At 47.5% G+C, this 23,125-nt stretch overlaps 1 protein-coding gene across 11 annotated transcripts in view; it reads right to left on the bottom strand.

The window, feature by feature from the left end:
* KIAA1217 (KIAA1217 ortholog) overlaps positions 1-23,125 on the bottom strand; it is a 349,091-nt gene that overhangs the window by 37,896 nt on the left and 288,070 nt on the right. For all 11 annotated transcript variants that reach the window (XM_052651328.1, XM_052651331.1, XM_052651337.1 and 8 more), the window contains 2 exons: positions 16,636-16,685; positions 8,621-8,787 (listed from right to left, as the gene is read on the bottom strand). In XM_052651328.1, coding sequence (XP_052507288.1) covers positions 8,621-8,787; positions 16,636-16,685 — 217 coding nt within the window. The remainder of the gene's footprint in view (positions 1-8,620; positions 8,788-16,635; positions 16,686-23,125) is intronic.

The following is a 23,125-nucleotide window of genomic DNA, read 5'->3' as shown; positions in this document are numbered from 1 at the left end:
GCACTACACAGCAGTGTCTGCTATACTCCCGCACACAAGCAGCTTCTGGCATATAGCTGATGAACCCAGAACATTCAATGCTTGAGTGACAATACAGTTGACCCTTGAACAACACGGATGGGAGTGCCTACCCTCTGTGCAAAAATCCAGGTGTAGGGACTTCGCTGGTGGTCCAGTGGCTAGGACGCCATGCTCCCAATACAGGGGGTCTGAGTTCGATCCCTGGGAACTAGATCCCTCATGTTGCAACTAAGGGTGTTTGCATGCCAGAACTAAAGATCCCACGTGCCACAACTAAGACCCAGCGCAGCCAGATAAATACATATTTTAAACAAGAATCCGAGTATATCTCTCTAGCCTGCCCTCCATACAGTTCCACATCTTCAGATTTAATCAACCTCAGATGCCAAGATTTCCTGGGTGGCTCAGTGGTAAAGAATCCGCCTGCCAATGTAGGGCACGCAGGTTCGATCCCTGGGTTGGGAAGATCCCCTGGAATAGGAAATGGCAACCCACTCCAGTATTCTCGCCCAAAAAATCCCACAGAGGAGCCTAGTGGGCTATGGTCCCTGGGGCAGCAAAGAGCTGGACACGACCGAGCAACTGAGTGCACACTCTGAAAACCTACGGACGTATCAGAGGAACACAACTGCATACGATACTCAAATTACTCAACTGGTAACAGAGTCAGATTACGCTCAAATTATTCCACTGAAAGTGGAGGCAGGGAGAGACGGGCCTTGAGTTCCAGGCTGTATGATCCTCCCGCCCAGGAAGAGTGCCTTAACCCAGAGAGAGGGAGAAGAAACGCTGACTTTCCCATAGCACACTGGCTGGTGAGCGGGCCACAGTAAGTAAAATCACAAAGGAATACAGACACGCAGAGGTTCTGTTTCTGCTTTCCCTGGGCCCTCGACCCTCCTGTCTGGAGTTCTTACCACTGTCTCTAGGACTTGCTCCTAGAGTGTGCAGAAGGCAGTGCTAGTGCTGACTACTGCTGTATGTGAAATAGACAACCAACGAGAGCCGACCGTGCAGCACAGAGCCCTCCTCGATGCTCTGTGGGACCCAAACGGGAAGGAAATTCAAAAAGGACTGAGGTGTGTACGTATAGCTGACTCACTGCTGTACAGTAGGAACAACGTTGTAAAGCAATTGTACTCCAATAAAAATTAATTAAAAAAAAACAGTGCTAAAAGCAGGATGTGTGTCAACCTCTCTCTCTAAATGCTTCAGATAAATCAGCCACCAGCACTTCAAATCAGCACATTTACTTTTTCTTAGTGGGGATTCTAAATTTCAATTTAAAAGAACTCTGTTAAGATAGTTTAGGACTACCCTGGTGGTCCAGTGGCTAAGACTCCACACTCCCAAGGCAGGGGACCTGGGTTCAGTCCCGGTCAGGGAACTAGATCCCACAGGCTGCGACTAAAAAGATCCTACATGCTGTAGCTAAGACCTGGTGCAGCCAAATACATTTTTTTTAAAAGATATGGTTTACAAGCTTTAAAATATACCCATTTTAATAGTGCACAGGTCAATGAGTTTTGACAAATGTATACACTGATGAAAGCACCACTAAAAACAGAGACAACATTTGTTCTCACCCTAAAAAAATCCTCAGCACTCTGCACTCAGTTTCCCGACCCCCAGCTCAAGGAAACCACCCACCTGCGTTTTGTCCCTTCGATTAGTTCTTCCTGTTCTAGAATGTCACACTCATGGAACCGTACACTGTGAAATTGTGTGTATCTGGCTTCTTTCCGTCAGTATATTGTTCTTGAGATCCAGCCATGCTGTTCGGAATTTTAGGGCCTCACTCTTTTTTATGCTTAGTGGTTTTCTATTGTATGGATTTAGTACGTTGTATGTACTAGCATTTTAATGTTTTTACATATTGACTTGATTGTGATCTTGCTTACATTCACTTATTTCTGGAAGCATCTTTTTTTGATTTGATATTACACAATCGTGATTGTGAAGTGATTTAATGCCAATTACGCTTTTAACTTTTCCATCCATATGCTTTTTCCTTTCGTCTTCCAGCCTTACTGCACTTGCTAGGACATTCAGTACAGAGTTAAAGAGAAGAAAGAGGAGGCTTCTTTGGCCGTGGTCCCGATGTTATGGAGAATGTGGTTGTGTTTCACCACTAAATGTAACGTTTTCTGTAGGATTTTCGGACATCCTTTATCAGGTTAAGGAAGTTTGCTTCTACTCCAAGAGTGCTGAGTGTTTTTATCATCGGTATTGAATTTTGTTATATGTTTTTTTCTGCATTTACTGAAATGATATGATTGTCTTCTTTATTCTGCGAAAAGGTCAAATACATTGAATCTTCCCCCCCCCCCCCATATTAAAACCATCTTGAACTCCTGGGATAAAATCCAGGATAACGTATTATCCTTTTTATATACTGCTGGATTCAATTGCTGATATTTTGTTAAGGATTTGTTACATACATTTCCCAATGCTGGGGGGGCCGGGTTTGATCCCTGGTCAGAGCACTAAATACCACATGCTGCAACTAAAATGTGGTGCCCACAAATAAATAAAAATGTTTGAACTAAACACTGAAGGAAAAAAAAAAAAGACTGAAGTATGGCCTTTCTCTGTCACTACCAAATGCCCCGAGCGATTAATAAAACCTCTCTGTGCTTGCTGGTCGAGGCATGAGCATCTCCCAGGACTATGTGAGCTCTGGGAATTTTCTGGCCTACAGCCTCCTGCTTTGTGCTTGGATCAGTGGTCTTTCACAACACTCGTGCTTGGCCTATTAGTCGATGACGGATCCACAGACTGATGTAACTCTTTCTCAGCAGAGTTTCCTCTTGTTTGGTACTCGGCTCCCCAAATCCTAGCAGCATCTGCTCCTTGCCCTTAGCTGGTCACGTGATCAGTGCTCCTCTGGGTTTCTCTCTCTCTGTCCTGTGATCTAAGAAGTGTCAATAGGCAGAAAGCTGAGGAAGATAGAGGTTTTTGTCTCCTTTCCTTTCATTCTCCCAAGGGTCACACTCCTGTGCTGTCTGTTGGCCGATGCTGAATAGAGTTATTTCATGCATTTATTTTTCAGTGTTCCACTTGTCAACAGTAGAAGGGCAAGAACAGCTGTAGTTATCCCTACATCTCTAGAAATTTCAGTTGGTTGTAAATGCCGTGGCTTGATGATTTTATAAAACTACTCAAAAATAAAAGTTAACTGGACCACGGGACTTCCCTGGTGGTCCAGCGGCTAAGACCCCGCACTCCCAATGCAGGGGACCCAAGTTCGATCCCTGCTCAGGGAACTAGATCCCACATGCCTCAACTAAGACCCTATGTAGCCAAACAAATATATAAATATTTTAAAATTTTTAACTGGATGAAATAAATTATTTCTGTTAGCTTCCCTGAGAAGGTAGGAAACTGCCTAAACCAAATTCCACTCACCTCAAAATGGACATGTGCCTCACATACTCACTGTGAGTCCTTAAGTAAAATCTAAGACTATCCGGCTTGCCAACAGTGTGGTTTAACTGAACTGACTTTGCTGTCTGGCAGTGACAGTAAATGGGCTGTACAGCCCATCAGGAAGTTTCATGATAGCCAGACCCCAGAATGACTCCTGACCAGGAGTTTTTCCCCCGTTACCTCCCGGGCTGCAGGCAAGCAGGTAGAGGATGCCTGCTCACCAAGCAAATGATATCTGGGAAATGTGCCCCACCTTAGCCGGTGTAGGCATATCGAGGGCTTGATGCATTGCACGGTGGCCTGCCTGTCATCTCCTGTGCTAGTTCCATTTATTATTTCTGCCTGGTGGGGAGAAACAGGTCTGCTCAGTATGGGCCAACATCCTGCACGTTTTTCTCAGGGACACCCATTCCCATGACCATTGTTTTGAACGTCGGAAGATAAATGAGACCCTGGCACATTGCTATGAGGCGCTATCTTATAAAAAGACACCTTATGATAACGCTGCTGAATTATATCGTTTCAAGCGCGAGGGCTCTGTGTCCTGCTATGTTTCTTTTTTATGTTGATGTTTTACCTCCTCCCTCTCTTGGGAAGACACGGTCAATTCTCAGTAGTCTTAAAAATGGAACACTGAGTTCAGAATAATCCAATTTTTAATTTATCAAGAAGCAGGGGGAGGAGATGAGAGACCAAGAAGAAAACTGTGGCAACTGGAGAAAGATGTATCCATCTCAACGTTAGGCCAAGTTCAAGTTCACAGAACTTGAGCCCTCTCTTCCAGAAACATCTCTCTCCCCTCAGCCCATAATGAGGGGCAGAACAGCAGTCACTCCTATGAGTACTGGATGATCTGGGTGAAACCTAAGGATTGTGGCATTTTGGGACGATGATGTAGCTCATCACTTTTTTCCTAAATCATACCAGAAAGGGTAATAGACAAAGATGATCACCTTTTGAAGGGCACATTTGTTAGGAGCTAGGCCTTCCCCTGTCTCTTCCTGCTGTTTTCAGCTAGATGCAGGTGCAGCTCCTACCGGGGATGGGACCATCACAATATAGAAGGTCCATGTAGCTCTTATCTGTTATGAGTAAGTAGAGAACATGTCTGATTAGTCTCTGGGAAAGAGGTACATTGTTTAGAGTTAGGGCTTTGAAATCACCAAGTGTGTTGTTCATGCCTGCAGGGTATTTCTGCTTCACTCCTTGTGACAGCTGACTGAGATGTCAATTTCCACGTGGCATCTCAATGGACTAAGAATTCATAATGTCTGAGAGCAGTACTTCTCACCCTGGAACATTCTAGAGTCACCAATGTCTGGCCTTTGAACCACAGCCAGTGAAGTCAGACTCTGGCAGTGGCGCTCAAGTATTGGCATTTTTCTGCAAGGCCTCAGGTGATTCTCATGGGTAGCCAGAATTAAGAACCGTTCTCTTAGACTGAAAATTCACATTAGCCTGCAGAGCAGGAAAACGGAGCAAAGTTCCCGTGGTTTTCTTCATCATCTCAGGCTCTTTCACCTCCCTCGACATTCTTTTTGCTGTATTTAAATCTACACACCCCACGGTGTCTGCATCGAATTTCTACTTCTGAGAATAATCCATCAATTTTGCAAATGAAATGCTCACACAGGCTATGCCTGACAGTCTAGGATTTTCCCATTGATTTAATTATCTAATTACTGGAGCCGGCTGCCAAGCACAAAAAAGATTTCATTCGTTTTCACTATTTTATAACACAGTTCAAAGAACATTTGAATTTCTAATTTAATTTTTGTTCTTTTGAGACTGTTCCGGAGTTTCGGAGCTCTCTAATGATAGCTCCATTATTGGGCTTATAATCACTGTGGGCTTGTACTTCCCTTTTGGTGTATAATACATGTGCCGAGGGGGAATTGGTGCTGAGATGGCTGAGTTATTCTAAACTGGTTTGGTCTCAAACAGACTCCCCTGAAAGCTGATGGAGGCACAGAGGATGCAAAGACTGAGGCAGAAACAAGAGCATCCAGGTTAGGAATAAAAATGCTTCTCTTTCCCTGAGTGCCTGTGCTTTAGAACCGCACCAGCATCTCAGCTCAGGAGCACACCTGGGGACTTTCCTGGTGGTTCAGTGGTTAAGAATTTGCCTTGTAATGCAGTGGATGCTGGTTCGATCCCTGGTCAGGGAACTAAGATCCCACATGCTGTGGGGCAACTAAGCCCACTCGCTGCAAGTACTGAGCCTGCCTCACAACTGGAGTCCGTGCACTGTGACAAAGGACCCCACGTGATGCAACTAAGACCCAGTGTGGCCAAATAAATACTTTTTTTTTTTTTTTAAAGAAAAGAGCACACCTGCTCCATGTTCTTTACTCTGAGAGCCAGGAAAGCTGAGCAGCTCGGGGGCAATTAAGGAACCTGAGTAATTAAGACTGCGACCCCGAACTGACTGTAGCACCTCTTTGAGAAGCTAAGATTCTGCAGCTGAGCCTCCTCAGTTCAAGGCTACAAGGAGTGGCAAGTTGTGGGAGGTCCCTCTTTACCTCCCGTCTCTCCCTGACCAGAGGACCAAACACTGCCATCCACCAGCAGGGTGATGCCGCCACCCCATACATCACGGCCCCTGGTATCAGATTTGCCACACTTCACGGCAATTCCACCTCTGACCCCACACCAACAAACGCTCACTTTCGAAAGCAGTAGGAACTACCTTGCAAACGACATATTTAGCACTCTTTTTCCTTGTGAGGGTCCAAATATTTAGCCACTAAGTTGTGTCTGACTCTTGAGACTGCTGCTGCTCCTGCTAAGTTGCTTCAGTCGTGTCCGACTCTGTGCAACCCCAGAGACGGCAGCCCACCTGGCTCCCCCATCCCTGGGATTCTCCAGGCAAGAACACTGGAGTAGGTTGCCATTTCCTTCTCCAATGCATGAAAGTGAAAAGTGAAACTGAAGTCGCTCAGTCGTGTCTGACTCCTAGCGACCCCATGGACTGCAGCCCACCAGGCTCCTCTGTCCATGGGATTTTCCAGGCAAGAGTACTGGAGTGGGGTGCCATTGCCTTCTCCGGACTCTTGAGACTAGGAGCGCACAATTTCCAATTTGACCAGCAGGTGGCAGTAAAAGGCAGATGCAGTGCAAGATGGGAGGCTGAACCTCCTTAAGCACCAGCAAAGAACACGGGAGCTCACAGACACTTGCTGGCCTGCACACGTGCCCTCTGGCCTGCAGATTATGAAATAATCAATTTTTAAATTACCTTCCAACACTTTTAGAATGAACTTAGATATTTTATATAAAACATCTGTATGTCCTGCGACTTCCCTTTGGTCCAGTGGCTAAGACTCCGAGCTCCTAATGTAGGGGGTCTGGGTACCATCCCTGATTGGGGAACTAGATCCCACATGCCAAACTAAGACATGTATGCTACATGCTCAGTCACTTAAGTCGTGTCTGACTCTTTGCGACCCCATGGACTATAGCTGGCTAGGCTCCTCTGTCCATGGGATTCTCCAGGCAAGAATACTGGAGTGGGTTGCCATTTCCTTCTCCAGGGGATCTTCCTGACAGAAGGATAGAACCCGCATCTCTTGGGTCTCCTGCACTGGCAAGTGGGTTCTTTACCTGGGAAGCACCAAGACTTGGTGCGGCCAAATAAATACTAACAAAACAAAAACCTCTATTTCCAGCTTCTCTTGAGATACTGAAACATCTAGAAACACTGGACTCTCATTTTACCAGGTTAAGAGCTGCCTGGAGTGGAGTGGCGACTGTCCTTTAGAGGTGCCAACTCGCCACTCTCCCTCGTCCACTCGCTTGCTTAGTTACTGCCTGTTCACTGTGGGCACTGAATTGTGCCACCCTGTACACTTCATTTCACTGCAAAGTCTTAAGAACAGCAAAGCAAGGAAAAGTGAATGCAGAGGATGGGGAACTTCCCCTGCGACGTGATTCAGGGAGGACTGAAGTGAACTTGTGTGGGAGGTCCAAAGGGTCTGGGACGCCGCCGGACTAGCCTTTGGAGACCCGAGCATGAGTAGTGTGATCTGTGATAGGGCTCAGGGCGGGCTCTCAAGCTACCTTCCCTTCTGTTAGTTCTCCCAGAGGTAGAGGACAAGGGGAAATCACTGTCTTAGCTTTACTCAGGTAGGGGGAAGTGGAGGGCTCATACATGGCAAGCTGAAGTGTGAGAGCAGCTGGGGTTTGGAGTGCCCTTTCCTTATTGGACTCGCCGCACAGGAGCTTGCATGCCCCTGAGGATGCCACACCTGTGGCTACTCCCTGCTCCTGCACGCATCTGCCTTTTACTAACGTTTGCTGGACCACGAGCTTCCTCGAAGTTGAGGAGGATGCCTGGGCATCATCTAAGCCAGCACTACATCCTCAGTCACCAGCCTACCCCCAGGGGCAGGGAGGGGTGAGGCTGATCCCCGGAGCAGACACATGATCTCATAAAGGTACACCTTCCCAGTTCCTTATTACCCTGGACCAGCCATGCCAAGTCAGATTTATGGGATTTATTCACCATGCCTGGTGACAGCAAGGGTCATTTTCCCCTGCCCTTTGATTCCTGTGTAGTTCATATATTCTTAAGAATGGGAAAGGGAAGGGAAGTATTACGGAAGACACACTATCCCAATAAGAATGCAGATGTTTTTCTCAAACCATCCAGGATGGCTCCTTTTCCTTATGAATTCACCCTCTTAAACTCCTAGTTCTGAATACAAAGGTGTTTTTTTCCTTGCAAAAACCCTGCGCTGCCGGCAGCACTTCTGCACGTGCTCATGGGGGAAGCGCAAAAGCCAAACCCTAGGAAGCAGGAAGTCATAACTGGCTGTGAGAACGCTCCACCACGGGGCTCCTCTGCTTCCATCTCTCCTCAAAAAAAAAAAAAAAGAAAAAAAAGAAAAAAGCAACAACAGATGCTTAATGGTTTTTTCATGTGTAAGAAGCACGCGCAGCTTAAAGTGGCTACAGACGGTCATTGCGGCGGAAGGCTCTAGACCAAGATGATGTGTGTGAGAGAGGAGCCCAGGGTGTCACGGCGCCTGCACCCTGGCGCTGTCATCCCTACCAAAGGATGCTGCAGAGAACGCCACCGGGAAGATGCTGTGGGGCCAGGGGTGCGGGAGGCGGCGGGCGGGGGAGGAGCCTGTGTCCGAGGACACCGTCCCCGGAACGCAGGCCGTACCTGGAGCTGTCGCATCTGCCGCAGCTGGAGCCTGAGCTCGGCCACGCTCCGCCTCATGTCGAGCAGGCTCGCGTGGACCGCGGAGGCGCTGGCGGGCGCGGGCTGGCCGGGCGGCCCCGAGGAATCCACGGCGCCGAGAGTCTTCCCACCGGAAACCTGGGGCGTTCCTAGGAAAAAAGAGCAGCAAAGCCCCTGAGATGCCAGGAAGGGGCAATCAAAGCTGCAAGTCCCATCCCAACACAGAAAATGCCCATTCCCTCATTGTGGGGGGGGAAAAAAAAACTTTAAAATGATATTGGCTCGCTAAAGGGCAAAAAGCGGGGAATTGGGTTTAAATAAATTAGGGAACATGCATCCATTGTTATAGTACGCAGTCTGGAGAAGTCATGTTCTACAAGTCTGGTGTTGTAAGAAGGGAGATTGCAGGGCGGTAGGTAGAGCATGATGCCATATTAAAGAAGCCAGCTGTCTGTGTATCTTATTTATTTATTAGCCTTACCATGCAGCATGTGGGATCTTAGTGCCCTGACCAGGTATTGAACCAATGCTCCACCCCCCCTCCCCATCTCCCCCAGCAATGGATACACAGGGTCCTAACCACCGGGCCATCAGGGAAGTTCCTACAATTTTATAATAGGAAAAATATTAATAATTTAGACCTCTGGATCCTAACACAGGGTAGTCATGTGACTGTTCCCTGTGGGCAGATAGATCCCAAGAAGACCCACTTAGTTCTGGGCAGAGATTTGGCCAGTCACCAAGGGAAAGTTAATAAGGACTGGGTACTCTCCTGAGTCCCTTGGAATCTCCTGACTAAAAGCAGCAGGCCCTCTGCACACATCTCCTTTAGTGAGGAAATCAGGCATGCTAATATTCTTTGGGAGAAGAACCAAAAAAGGCAACAGAGAGAAACCCTTCCTGAACAGTTTTGCCACTGCCATAATTTTTGGCTCCCTGAGTCCAACTTAAATCATCCTCTTGCAGTTCCTAAGTGCATCTGGGAAGGGCCTGATTTGAGCAAGTTTGCCTTAAAAATGCCCCCAAGGGACTTCCTTGGTGGTCCAGGGGTTAAGACTCCAAGGTTGCAATGCAGGGTGTGAGAGTTCAATCCCTGGTCAGGGAACTAAGATGCCACATGCTGAGTGGCACGACCAATAAAAACCAAAGTGACCTGCAAAGGATCCCCAGTAACACTCACAGGATCAGAAGGTGTGGGAATCAAAAGGAGATGCTATGCTACTTCCTTTTTGTGACAATGCAGTTCTGTGGGACAGGCTTCACGTAGACAAGGAATCCACAACACACACACACACACACACACACACACCCCTGAAGAGGCTGTTCAGTCCACACACACCCCCACACCCCCACACCCACACCCACCCCTGAAGAGGCTGTTCAGTCCTCCTTCCTGGAAGGGACAAAGTAGAAGGTTTGCCACAGCCCAGGCTGGCTGTGCATGGCAGAGCCCTCTTGCTGCCCTGTGTGCCTGGTGTGCTTACAGCACAGTGGCCCCTCCTTCCCCAGGACACACTGCCCCACAAGCCTCCACGAGCGGCAGCCATGGGCCATGGGCAGTGTGCCAGTGGGCATGGAGGTGCCTCCAAAGTGTCCTCCTACTTGCTTGGCCTCAGCAATGCTGGTACAGAGCTGATGGAGCACCACATTCTTCATCCCTGCCTGCCTGTCCCAACAGAACTGGTCTCCTAGCTCTCACAGCCCTCTTGGGGGGTCAGGAGAACAGATGGGAAGCTTTTTAAGAATTTACAAAGGAGCCCCAGCAGACAGATGGTGAGCTTCCTGTTACCTTTATGAGCCCAACTGGTCCCTCATGTCATCACCAACAAAAGTTGGGCTGACTTTTGACCACTTCCCCTCCAGACGGAAAATCCCCCTTGAAAGAACAAGATAGGGAACTTCCCTGGGGGTGCAGTGGTTAAGACTCCGCTCCCAATGTATGGGGCCCGGGCTCAACCGCTGGTCAGGGAACTAGATCCCCACGTGCCACGCAACTAAGAGCTTGCGTGTCACAGTGAAGATCGAAGACCCCGCGTGCCGCAACTGAGACCTGGCGCGGCCAAATTAATAAACAGTTCTACAGAAGAGAAGGCTTGCTATCTCTGCAGCTGCTCCAGAGAGTGCTCTCTCACTGTGAAGGTCTTCAGTGAAAGGACGTTCAGTAACATTTCCAACAATAACAGCTTGACCAAGTTAACACAGTGCCTTTGAGACCAAGTATTCTAAAGGGAAGACAATGAATTGGGAGTCTTTAAATCAGTCAAGTCACTTGATCTCACTCCGTATCCTCAAGCAAAGGTGCACGTGTACACGCACACACACCACACAACCTCACTGGTACAAATGACGATGACGACATCCTCCAGGTGTTTCTCCAACAGAAACGACACTGCGCGACAGCCAGTTACTCCTGTTCCGTAATGAGAACTGTCCTGAGTTCCTCAGCCAAACGAAGACACGTTCCTTCCACGGTCTGCTTCTCTTCTATTCGGAGGGCGCCAGTGCACCTCACTGCCGTCCGCCACGGAGGAGAGGCCCAAGCTTACCGCCGTCTGTGAGAGCCGAACCCTGGTACCTGGCTTTAAAAACACCTCCAGAACCGAATTTCTCATGCTCATTTATACAGCTTCCTCATCTCTAACCTCTCAATCCACTAAACCTGGCTTCTATAACTCCATCATTCATTGCATTGACCCTCTATAAAATGGCCAGTGGGACTTCCCTGGCGGTTCAATGGTTAAGAACCCACCTGCCGGGGTTCAATCCCTGGTCTGGAGAGACCCCTCGTGCTGCGGGGTGACAGAGGCTATGCACCACAATGAACTGGGCTTGCGTGCCCTAGAGCCTTGCTCCACAGCAAGAGAGGCCACCGCAACGAGCAGCCCTCACACTGCAACGAGGAGCAGCTCCCGTTCACTGCAACCAGAGAAAGCCAGTGCGCAGCAATGGGAACCCAGCGCAACCAAACACAAACAATAAAATAAAAATATGGTGGCCAGTGGTCAGCTGTCAATCCAACAGACTGGGTTGCCGCGGCAGCACCCTGATGTGACGCTGGCCTCTGTCAGTCACTTCTTTTCTCAGAACTTTGAAACTTTCCTTGCCCTCGTCTTCTTCCCTGCCCCGTCTTGGTCAGCCTCTTTCCTAATTTCTTCCTCAGCCAGCCTTCTGCATCCTGGCCTGCTTCTCTTCTCACTGGTCATGGTTTCAAGGTCACTTCCATGACCACCACCTGCCAAGGTCCCCCACACCTCTGCCTCCAGCACACGATTCAGCCACATCCCCAGCCCTTAATGTCACTTTGGGACCTTTCCAAAAGCAGGTCAAATTCATTATTTCTACCTGTTTCTCCTCCCAAACCTCTTTCTGTCTCTCTTGAACTAATTTTAGCCAGTGGTCCTATGAACCACTCAAGTATTTAAACCAGAAACCCAGAAATCACTCTCAGTATCCACATCCTAGTTGTGTCTCTCCCTATCAGTTTCCTCATCTGTAAAATGGGTATAAGGGTGATTGTGCAGGATGATGGAATTAACACACATGGATTGCTCCACCCAATTTCTGGCACAAAGGGCCCCCACTGCGGTTGTTGGGCTGTAATGATTATTTCTCTGGGCAGAGTGAGCGGTGAGTGGGAAGAGCCCCTGCTGGACGTCCCTCCCCACCTGGAGTGGCAGCGGTGACAGGCTGAGAGCTACAAGCAACTGCCCTGAAATCTACGGCTGGAGCTGGGTCTGGTGGGTGGGGACTGCAAGTGGTGAATGAGTTCCCCCTTCAGATTAGAGTCTCAGGACCAGGATCCACTCTCTGAACCGACATGCGGGATGGTCACATTCTAGTCTGCGGAGGATGGTCAGCGTGCAGGTCATTCTCGGGCCCTCCCTTCTATACACCCAGCCTTTTCCAGGCAACAGCCTCTTCTTCCTCTTACCAAGCCTGCTCTTAGGTAATTTACTTCAGCCGAGGTGTATCCTAATGTGGACTGTTGTAACAGGAAGAACCTGGGTTTAGGGGTTGGCCAGACTGGCTGAGAATCTTTTCTTTATTTAATTTATTCGGCTGTGCTGGCTCTTAGGCTGTGGCATGTGGGATCTAGTTCGTCGACCGGGGATTGAACAAGGGCCCCCGGCATTGGGAGCGTGGAGTCTTAGCCACTGGACCACCAGGGAAGTTCCCTTGAGGTGTATCTTACTGTGGACTGTTGTAACAGGAAGAACCTGGGTTTAGGGTTGGCCAGACTGGCTGAGAATCTTACTAGCTCCAAGGCTAACATCTTCCTTACAGGGTTATGTGTTTAAACAATATAATACACTATAAAACACAGGTTATGACTTTGAAATGGGAGGTTCCTTCTGTTCTTTTATACCCATGGTAAACCAGATATTCCTAAAGTAACAGGAAGTCTGGGTTTCCCTTTTCCAGGTACCCTTGACCCAGTGAGCTCCTTGACTCACTACATAATTCCATGTACTTGTCTACAGAACAGGGATAACACTTCCTGTCTTGTCGCTGACCTCCTAGGATTCCGGAAGAATTAATATATTTTTGTACACCATACAAGGCTGCTATGGCAACGAAAGCCCTGTGGACCACGGGTAGCCCTGACACATCACAATGAGAAAGGCTAAACTCTGCAGAGACCCAGGGGAGCAAAGCCATGTGCGTGTTGCCGATGGCACTGCAAATTGGCTCGGCCTTTCAGAAGAGAAAGCTGGCAGCGTGTCGCCAGCGCTCCTCAGCTGTTTGTCCCTTTGGACTTATTGATTCCACTTTGGGAAATGCATTCTGAGGACATTACACCTGCTCCTTCCCTCATGCTTCAAAAAAGACACTGGCAAAAATTTTCAAAACAAAGACATGAAACAACCTTTCTTTAAAGGGACTGGGGCACCTTAACACAAAAGGATGAGACATCAGGACAGGCTGGTGGGGCACACTGATGTCCGTCACATGTGTGTGAATGTGTGTTCAGTTCCCTCATCTGGAACATGCATGTGTCTATCCCACGAAGCGGCGTCAAGGGTTAACACGTTCAGACATAGAAACGCACTCAGAATAAATATTGCCTGGTACATAGGAAACACTCACTCAATGCTTCCTTTCTTATTTCATCCCAGTGGCATGGTGGTAAAAGAATCTGCCTGCCAATGCCAAGAGATGCAGGTTTGATCCCAGGGTCGGGAAGATCCTCTGGTGGAGGAACTAGCAACCCACTCATTCCTGCCTGTAAAATTCCATGGACAAAGGAGCCTGGCAGGCCACAGTCCTTGGAGTTGTGAGTCAGACACTACTGAGTGGCTCACACACACACACAAACACCCCTCCCACAGCACCCCCCCAACTGAGTGACTAACACACACACCCCTCAAAAGGGAAATGCAATAAAGAAGGATACAAAACAGCATGTGCACATTGATTACAGCGGTATTGGATATTAATCATTTCTAGAGTAGAAGCCAGAGGAACAGAATGTTTTGGTGCCTGTTTAATGGTAGCACCCCGACTTTATTAGATGTAACAGACATACAATACTGTGTAACTTTAAGGTATGTGATGTGTCGATTTGATACACATAACGTATGGCCATAGGATAATTACCTATCAAAAACGTTCATCCTGTCACATAATTACCATGTCTTTCTTGGGGTGAGAACGTTTAAGATCTGTTCTCTTGGCAACTTTCAAGTGCCTAGTTCAATACTTTTATCTACAATCACCACACTGTACGTTAGAACTTACTCATCCTCTAATTGGAAGCTGGTCCTTTTTGACATCTTCTATGTCCCCCACCCGCAGGCAACCATCCATCTGCTTTCCATTTCTGCAAGGTCAGTTGGTGCCTTTCCCCCCACATAGGTTCATAATCAGAAAATAAGTGAATAAATATCTCCCAAGCAAACTGGCAGGTGCTCTGAAGACAAGCTCAGCAGCAGCCGCCACAAAACAATTCTCTGGCTGTGGTCAAGGTGATTGGTTGATTTCTAAGGAAACCAACCAATCCCATGAGGAGTGGGAAGGCTGGAAGAAGAGCAGCCCTGCCGGCCTCAGAGCTGAAGAGTCTGAACTCGGCTAGGGCGGAATCAGGACCAGCAGACATCTCAACATAAGGCCCCAGTTCTGTCCATTCTGCCATGTGGCACTAACGCCACCTGTGGCTTTCCCCCAGTTAGGGGTTTCAGCCAGCGTGCCGTGTGCTCCTTGAGTAATTTACCAGCCAAATGTGTCCCTGGTAATGATGTCTATTTCTAACCCAAGGGAAAGGAAGACATCATATTCTTGAGAGAGGCCCACCTTGAGTCTGCAGGATAAGATGGCTATCAAGTATACATGGACAGGGACTTCCCTGGCGGCCCAGTGGCTAAGACTCTGTGCTGCCAATGCAAGGGACCCAGGTTCAATCCCTGGTCAGGGAACTAGATCCCACATGCTGCAACTAAGAGTTCCTACATACTGCAACTAAAAAGATCCCATGCACCACAGCTGAGACCTGGTGCAGCCAAACTAATAAGTAAATATTGAAAAAAAAGATCAAATGAGGCCAGACCACCAGAAATGCACATTTTATATTATAAAAATACATATATATACCCGGACACTAGTGAAGTCAACAGGGGATATAACTCGGGCCTTTTTGGGGGGAGTGAAAGTGTTAGTCGCTCAGTCGTGTCCAACTCTTTGTGACCCCACAGACTGTCCATGGGATTCTTCAGGCAAGAATACTGGAGTGGGTAACCATTCTCTTTTCCAGGGGATCTTCCCGACTGAGGGACTGAACCTGGGTCTCCTGCACTGCAGGCAGATTCTTTACCGTCTGAGATACCAGGGTCAGGCCTTTGGGGGGAGTGCTGGCATTCAAAAGCAGACCTTGTTCCAAGTACACCTTCTCCTGCCTCGACCCCTGCAGGCTCCCTATAGCTCATTCTGCTTTCTCATCTAGTCACATCCTGCTGCTGCGCTGAGGCCCTTCCCCAGTGCAGAACCTTCTACTGCCTTCCCTGTACATTTAGAATATCATCTAAATTTCTCACCACGGCACCTGTAGATGCTTTGGTCTCTACCTGGGTGTCTCTCCCCTTCCCTCCTCATCCTTTTGGCTTCAGTTTGTGTTACTTCCCCAGAGAAATGGCCTTGGGCAAGTCTAGCCCTGATGGTTAAACATTCATCCTGCTTTTTAAAATTTACTTTGTTGAATATCCAGTGGATAAGCCTATGTAATTATATCAAGCCAATTATGAAGCCAATGATTTTCTCTTCTTAATTAAAAAAAAATTTTTTTCTTTTTTTAAGAGTCTGAATTTTATGTATCAGCTTTCCATTATTTTTTGTTGGGAAACTCATGATGCCAAGTACCATCCAGCTGCCCTGTCCTGAGGGATATAAACCAAGGATGAAAGCGATAACAGATGGTATGTCATCCCATAGGTTCTGGACCATTGTGTTTTTGTTGGTTCTTGTCTCTACATCCTGCACTTTTTCTTAATGTTTAGACCCTGGTTTGATTCTTGAGCTTCCCTGGTGGCTCAGCTAGTAAAGAATCTGCCTGCAATGCAGGAGACCTGGGTTCAATCTCTGGGTTGGGAAGATCTGCTGGAGAAGGGAAAGGCTACCCACTCCAGTATTCTGGCCTGGAGAACTCCATGGACTGTATAGGCCATGGGGTGGCAAAGAGTTGGACACGACTGAGCGACTTTCACTTTCACTTTTCATACATACAATGACCTGTCCCAGATCCATTTTCTGCATTGGATTAGTGAGTAGGCAGCCCTGTCCTAGGGTGCCCACTGTCCTTACCCAGTACCAAGCACATAAGTATTTGTTGAGTATAGAACCTCCTCAATGAATAAATGAATGAGGAAGTGAATAACTGAAGACAGAAGGGAGAGGACGAATGGCTTAGTCCCAAACCCCACCTCGAATTAATCACACAGGTGACATAGGGAGAGGTTAATATGTCAAAGACAGCTCCCGGACCTCCTGTGAGACTGAAGAACGCTTACCTGCACCATCTGCTTGGTTCTTACTGGCTGTGGTTTTCATCATTTTCTCACTGAAGGAAAGAAAAAAGAGAGTCAGCTCTGCAGTTTCCAAAATGCTTCTCTTCCCCGCTTCCATTCACTATTCCAAGCAATCAGCGGCAGCTAGTGATGGTATCAAGCAATGAAAGTATTCCCGCATCAGCACCAATATTGGCCAGAATGGAAAAGGCTTCCCAGGTGTGCGGCGGAGGCGCACTCATGACTTTTAGATGATGGAGGATGTGGAGGTGTGCAGGGGGCGGTGGCAGGCACTGCGCAGTGTCCACAAAGCCACATGCACTGGGAAGCCCATTTACCCTTCTTGGGCCAAAGTGGTACCTTCGGCCAAGAATTACTGGAAAGACAGACAGACAAACAAACCATGATTTATAGAGACGTGGGTATTTTCAGCCTTGAAATGATTACAAGAAAACGATTGGAATGAATGCATGATCTTAATCATTAAAGAGAAACAGATTGAATTAATTTTGAATGGGTTTGCTTTCTTCTTTTTACCTAGAGGCATCTTTGCTATTACTTGTAAGGGGCCCTTTAAAAAGCGCAGACTGAACAAGGCCAGTTAAACTGGCAATCTGTTTCTCCATGGCTTGCATTCTCTCTCTGTAAAACAAGAGAATTGTTTGTTAAAGCCGTGTTGACTTTCAGACTGGTTTGTCGAGGGCAGTGATCATCTCAGGGTGATAAAAGGTTCCACCTCCACTGAGCAGGCCTCCAAAGTTCAGCCCCACCTGGCTTGGAGAAACAAATGAGCCTGCAAATCCCCGCCGAGTTTGAGTTTGAGATCTGATGGTCAGAGACAAGTATTAACCGAATGATCTTACTAAAAAGACCCGGAGAGACTGGCAGAGGCCTCATGGAAAACAGAAAAGCTTCTCCCTTGGAAATAATTCTCTTTGCACATCTTTGTGCTTTTGAGCCTTCCTGCCCTGCTTTTGCTATTTGTCCTCTGCACAAGAGGGGTCCCAGGCCAGTCAGGGGAGGGAGTGGGCCAGGAACACACACTTTCAAGCTGTGCTCCTTCCAAGGCTGCCAATTTTGGTGTGAATGATGGAGACCCTCATCGTGGTGCCCGGAGTAGGACCTGCTGCACAGCCCAAGAGTACACAAGTAACTGCTGACAGCACAGGAAAGTGTGATTGAAATCAATGTCTTCACACTAGAGGGAAGAGAGTCCTCAAATCAATGCCATAGGAATCTGAAGGCTTTTACGGATCCAGCAGGAAAACAATTACCCCCACCAACTTGGTTATCTCAAGACACGAATGAAAACTCTTCTCAGTTTTTAAATCATGCACAGATACTACGCCTCTCTGTTCAAGGCTCTCCAAGGCTACATACGATTCATTTGGCTTCTGAAACAGGCTCACATTTCTGTACGTCAGAGCAACAACAGTGTCACGGAACTATCACCGTTATTTCCAACACATTACAGTCACCATCACAGAGCGACCTGTGCTGAGGACAGAGTCAACACACAAGTCACAGCACAAATCCAGCTCTTCTTGCTCAGTAGTTCAAGAGAATAAAAGAAGAACTAGAACAGTGTGGACACCTGGACTGCCATCGTCCCCTCACCAGCAAATGTCAAGCCCCAGCCCGGGGCAGAGACGCGACCCCCACTCTTCTCTAGGGGTGGAGGGCATCTCAGTCCCATAGGCCTCTTGGAGTGTGAGCAATGGTGAAGATTCCTGGGTGACAAACAGCACATTCAGACACTGTGGCTTTTAAATACAAGCCAACCACTTTATCTGGTACCCAATGGAAAAGGCCATGGTGGTCCGTTCTTTCACTTGAACAAAACTGGTTATGTTGGACTTCACAAGAGATGCTACATCTGTATCTTGAACTTCAAGGCAAGTAAGAGGATTTTCAAGAGTAATTTTGCTCATTCACAGTTTTCTGGCTTTGTACTTTGCCTTTGGAATATAACCCTCAGTGATGTAGCAAACACTGAGATTCATTTCACAGTTATAAGCTTCTGACTTCAGAATTTCACGCATTTTTCTTTAGTTTACAATGAATGGTTATGTCACAATATTGAGTTTCTAGGATGTAAGTCATGCAGTCTGGAGGATTAATGGTTGTCAACCCACCACGGGGTGGGACCGGGTGGGGGGGAATTACTAGTAGTAGGATCTCTCTCAAGCAGTGAGCAGAGATATGCATCTACCTGGAGTGATGGTCCAAGTGTTTTAAACCTCTGAGCTGTTGAGCATTTTCAGTCATATGTGTGTTCTCAGCGTCCTGTCTGTCATAAAGCCGTGCATGGGGCAAAGAGAAAAATTAGTAAGAAATCCCACTCAAGAAGGCAGGTTAGGGACTTCCCTCGTGGTCCAGTGGTTAGGAATCCACCTTGCAGATGCAAGGGATGCAGGTTTGATCCCTGGTTGGGGAGCTAAGATCCCACCTGCTATGGAGCAACTAAGCCCACGCGCCACAACTAGGGAGTCCACGGGCTGTGACGGAAGATCTGCGCAGTGGCGATCCCGCGTGTGGCAACTACGACCCCGACACAGTCAAATAAACAGTTAATAAATATAAAAAGAAAAAGAAAGAAAACAGAATAATAAATACCCATTGGAGATCCGAAGTTTATCAGACCCCAAGTTGCAAGGTGCCTCAGGATTGATGGGGTGGTGGCTGGTCTCCACGTGTGGGGCACACACACATGCGTTCTGGGTGGACGTTGTTCAGAGTCCCCAGTCTTCCCATGGTAATGCGGGAAGCCAAACTCGTGATGCCTAGAGCAGGGGTGCTCTCAGAACTACCTTTAGAGGCACTAGTTTACCCCTCTTATTCAATCCTAGGCAAATACAGAGGGTTTCTTTTCAAGTGGGAAAGCAGGGACTTCCGTGGTGGTCCAGAGGCTAAGACTCCGTGTTCCCAACACAGGGGGCCCAAGTTCAATCTCTGGTCTGGGAACTAGATCCCATATGCTAAGAGCCAGATGGGAACTAGATCACATATGCCAGAACTCAGAGGGTCGGCATGCTGCACCTGCCTCAACTAAGACGCAATGCAGCCAAGTAAGTAAATATATATCTTTACAAAGTGGCAGGACATTCTTTTGGTTAGGAAGAAGCTTAATGGATTCTTTGAAGCTGGAGTGTGGGATACAAAGGCATGGTGACAAGCTAACTGCCCCCAGGAGACAATAATATCAGGAGATGTTAGCAGTAGGTAAGTCCACAGCTACAGAGAATGAGCAGGAGTCCCCGGGGGAGAGAAAGGGCAGATGGAGCCCAGCGCTGGCCTAGGCACAGCGCTGATTAGGGCTACATCAGTGTTCTCTCTGGTCCCTCTTTGGTCACCAGCTATCATGACCTGTCTAACAAAGCACCAGAATCCATCCAGATTCAGCAGATTCATCCCCAGGGTGAGAACTGCAGAATGGTACAGCACACGTGGGTCCTCTCAGAGAGGCACCCACAGGGCTTCCCACATGCCTCTGGCATCCTCCTTGGCTCAGCTGGTACTTGGCCTCTCACCGTTCTTACCGCAGACAATGCTCTTAGGATGAAGAGAAAGAAAACCCCCGAACGGCAACCCACTCTCCTGACTTCTAGGAATGACGTGGATGTAGCCTGCAGAACTGCCTGGGATGAGGGTCTAGATGTTTTGGAGCGAAAATCCTGCATTCCGTCCAGATACGCACATGCTTGTCCTTCTGTTTGCATCTGTGAGGACAGGACTGGAAGCTCCTTGGGTGGCCTCCTCCAGGCTATGTCACCAGTGGGGTCACCAGGAAGGAGATAAGATCCATCAGAACGTGGAGAGCTCAGTACTCTTGAGCTTGACGACCGAGGAGGGAGCGATTCTCTCCCCATGCCCAGCAGACAGTGCGTGCCCCAGGCGCTGCGCAGACTGCACGTGCGTGTTGCACTGTCTCGGCCAAAACCACTTTACAAAAATACAATTCCTTTGACACATGGTAATGAGAAAACTTTTCCCCTCCTGTTTAACCATCAAAGTGTTTCTGGTTTCAGGATTCATTTGAAGGAGATTATCTGATTTATAAATTCATAAATAAGATTGTCTTTCCATTTCATGGCTGGTAATCTGGAAACAATTTTATGGTTTAACTAAATTACAGCAACTGGAAACTTCGGCAGCCTTCTCCCATGATGAAATGTTATGGAGTATGTTTTAAATGTGAAAGGGGGAAGAAAGAGAAATGCAGTGGAAGAAGAGAAATTGAAACAACCCTGTCATTTCACTGCAGTGGCAATTTTGTACGATAATCATCAGAATATTAAAGATGCTCAAGCTAATTCTTGCCAATATCACTGGTTTAAGGTATTCCAGGGTGGGTATAATTACTGTTGAAAAGATGGCTTAAAAGTGATTTCATAGACCACTTTATTTCATTCCATAAACCATATTTATGTGATTAGTATGTACAGTTAACTAGTCATTTAGTGTTATAAGTCAGCCTGGCTCAATGAATCTTCTCAGGGCCCAAGCATAATATTAATAAAAAATTCAAATCCAATCCAGAGAAAGTGCTGATCTCAGTATTAAATTCCTTCTGCTACAACCAGCTTTTTCTGCAAGTCCCATGTCTGTCTGTGAAGATGGAGCAAAACCCAGACTGCTCATGGTCTGCTCTGTGTCTGCAGAGTCTAGAAAAGGGGGTAATGAGCATATCCACTCATACAAGTTTTTGATTCAGTGTTTTGTGACTGGGGACTTGTCTTTGGACTGACCGAGGCCTCATGAAGCCTGAATTAAGTCTTTATCATTGTGCATCTAGGTAAGTGAATGGCTATTAAAAACCCAGGAGTATGACACTGGTAATTCCCCTATAATGAATCCTTAAGAATATGTTTTTAAATATCCAAAAGAAGTGTTGGGAGCTGGCTGACAACAGCCTCCCAAGCTAATGTGACTGCACTCCCAGTCCGCATTCACCTGGGCAACCGGCTACTAACCTTGGAACCTGATGGTACAGGACACTCAGTATCAACTGTAGTAACCAGGGCTGGCTTTTCTGAGAGTACTAACTAGGTGGTTCCCTGTTCACTTCTAGTTCTAATATTTTATGATTTTTTTTTCTGGTTCCTGCTCATTCCTTGTTATCTCTCTCCCCTCAGAAAGTTATAAATGGTCAATGAGTCACCAACAAACATTTCTGGGCACTTAATACGTGCTAGGTGCCATGTGAGCCACCACACACCCAGCAGTGAATCAGGAATTATCATCCTTAAGCAATACCTTCCTCTCACAAAGTCCATTTTTTTTCTTGGGAGCAATTGAAGTGACCTAAAACCCTTTCATCTTGGCAATGCCAACAGCGTTTTCCAGAACCGAAGAGTGAACAGGTTTAAAGCAAGGCTGTGCCCTTGTTTGTTCATGCCCTGATGCTTTGGCATGAGAGGAAAAAATACCAGAGTTATTAAAGACACTGTTTTTAGATGAGTTCAACAGAGCACTGGAATTCAAATGATCTGAATTTGTGGTAAAGCTTTAAATAAAGGACTCTGAGCCATGAACTCAGTTTTTCTGCCCAATGTGAACCTTTTGGTGAAAGGGCCGGTAACTGAAGACATACTTCCAGAAACGCCCAGTAAATTTAACTTCTCATGGAAACACCTAGATTTATGGAGGATATTGGTGGAGTTGGTGATATCTGAGTGGGGCTACCATGGCAAGTACCTGTAAGTATCTTTGAGGTCTTGGTACTGTCCGGGCGCCACTCCACACTCCTTAGGGATACTGACCACGTCGTGCACCTTTGTTCGCATCCTCAGTCCTTAGAGGAGGAGGACTGGGCACGCAGAGGGTCACGAAGAAGTGCTGTCTACAACCCTGGCACTGAAGGCTGCTCTCTCTCCCTTGCCCTAAAGGAGACTAGGGCTCTTCTGCTTTCCCTTTATCACTGCAGTCCATCATCTGTCCAAACCCTCCACACCTCCCCCCTGCTTCTGCGTTCTGCATTACTCATCCTTCAGTTCCCTACCAGCATTCAGGACATTCCCTCACATCCTCGTATGACTTCAGCGCAGAAAGCTGGCCTCCTGTCTGCCACCCCCCAGACCATCACCTTATGTAGCTTCAGTATCCACACTGATAACCCTTTCAGCAAGTTGGCACCACAGATCCTCAACCTCTTCTTCAGACATCCCCTGACCTTAAAATCCTTACTCAGTATGACTTTACATTCTGGATTTGAAAACTCCAAAATCGTCTTTAAAAAGAGCAATCTGACTCTGAGCTTCCAATGCAGGGGGCCTGGGTTCAATCCCTGCTTGGGGAACTAGATTCCACATGTAACGACTAGCAGATTCTGCATGCTGCCACTGAAACATCCCACATGCCACAATGAAGATGGGAGATTCTGTTGCCATGACTAAGACTGGCACAGCCCCGCCCCTCCACACATAAAACATCCCACACACCACAATGAAGATGGGAGATTCTGTTGCCACGACTAAGACTGGCACAGCCCCAC

This window comes from Budorcas taxicolor, chromosome 13, assembly GCF_023091745.1.
Source record: "Budorcas taxicolor isolate Tak-1 chromosome 13, Takin1.1, whole genome shotgun sequence".
Lineage (NCBI taxonomy): Eukaryota > Metazoa > Chordata > Mammalia > Artiodactyla > Bovidae > Budorcas > Budorcas taxicolor.
Note: the sequence above shows the minus strand (reverse complement) of the source record. Positions and strands in the feature narration are given on the sequence as shown.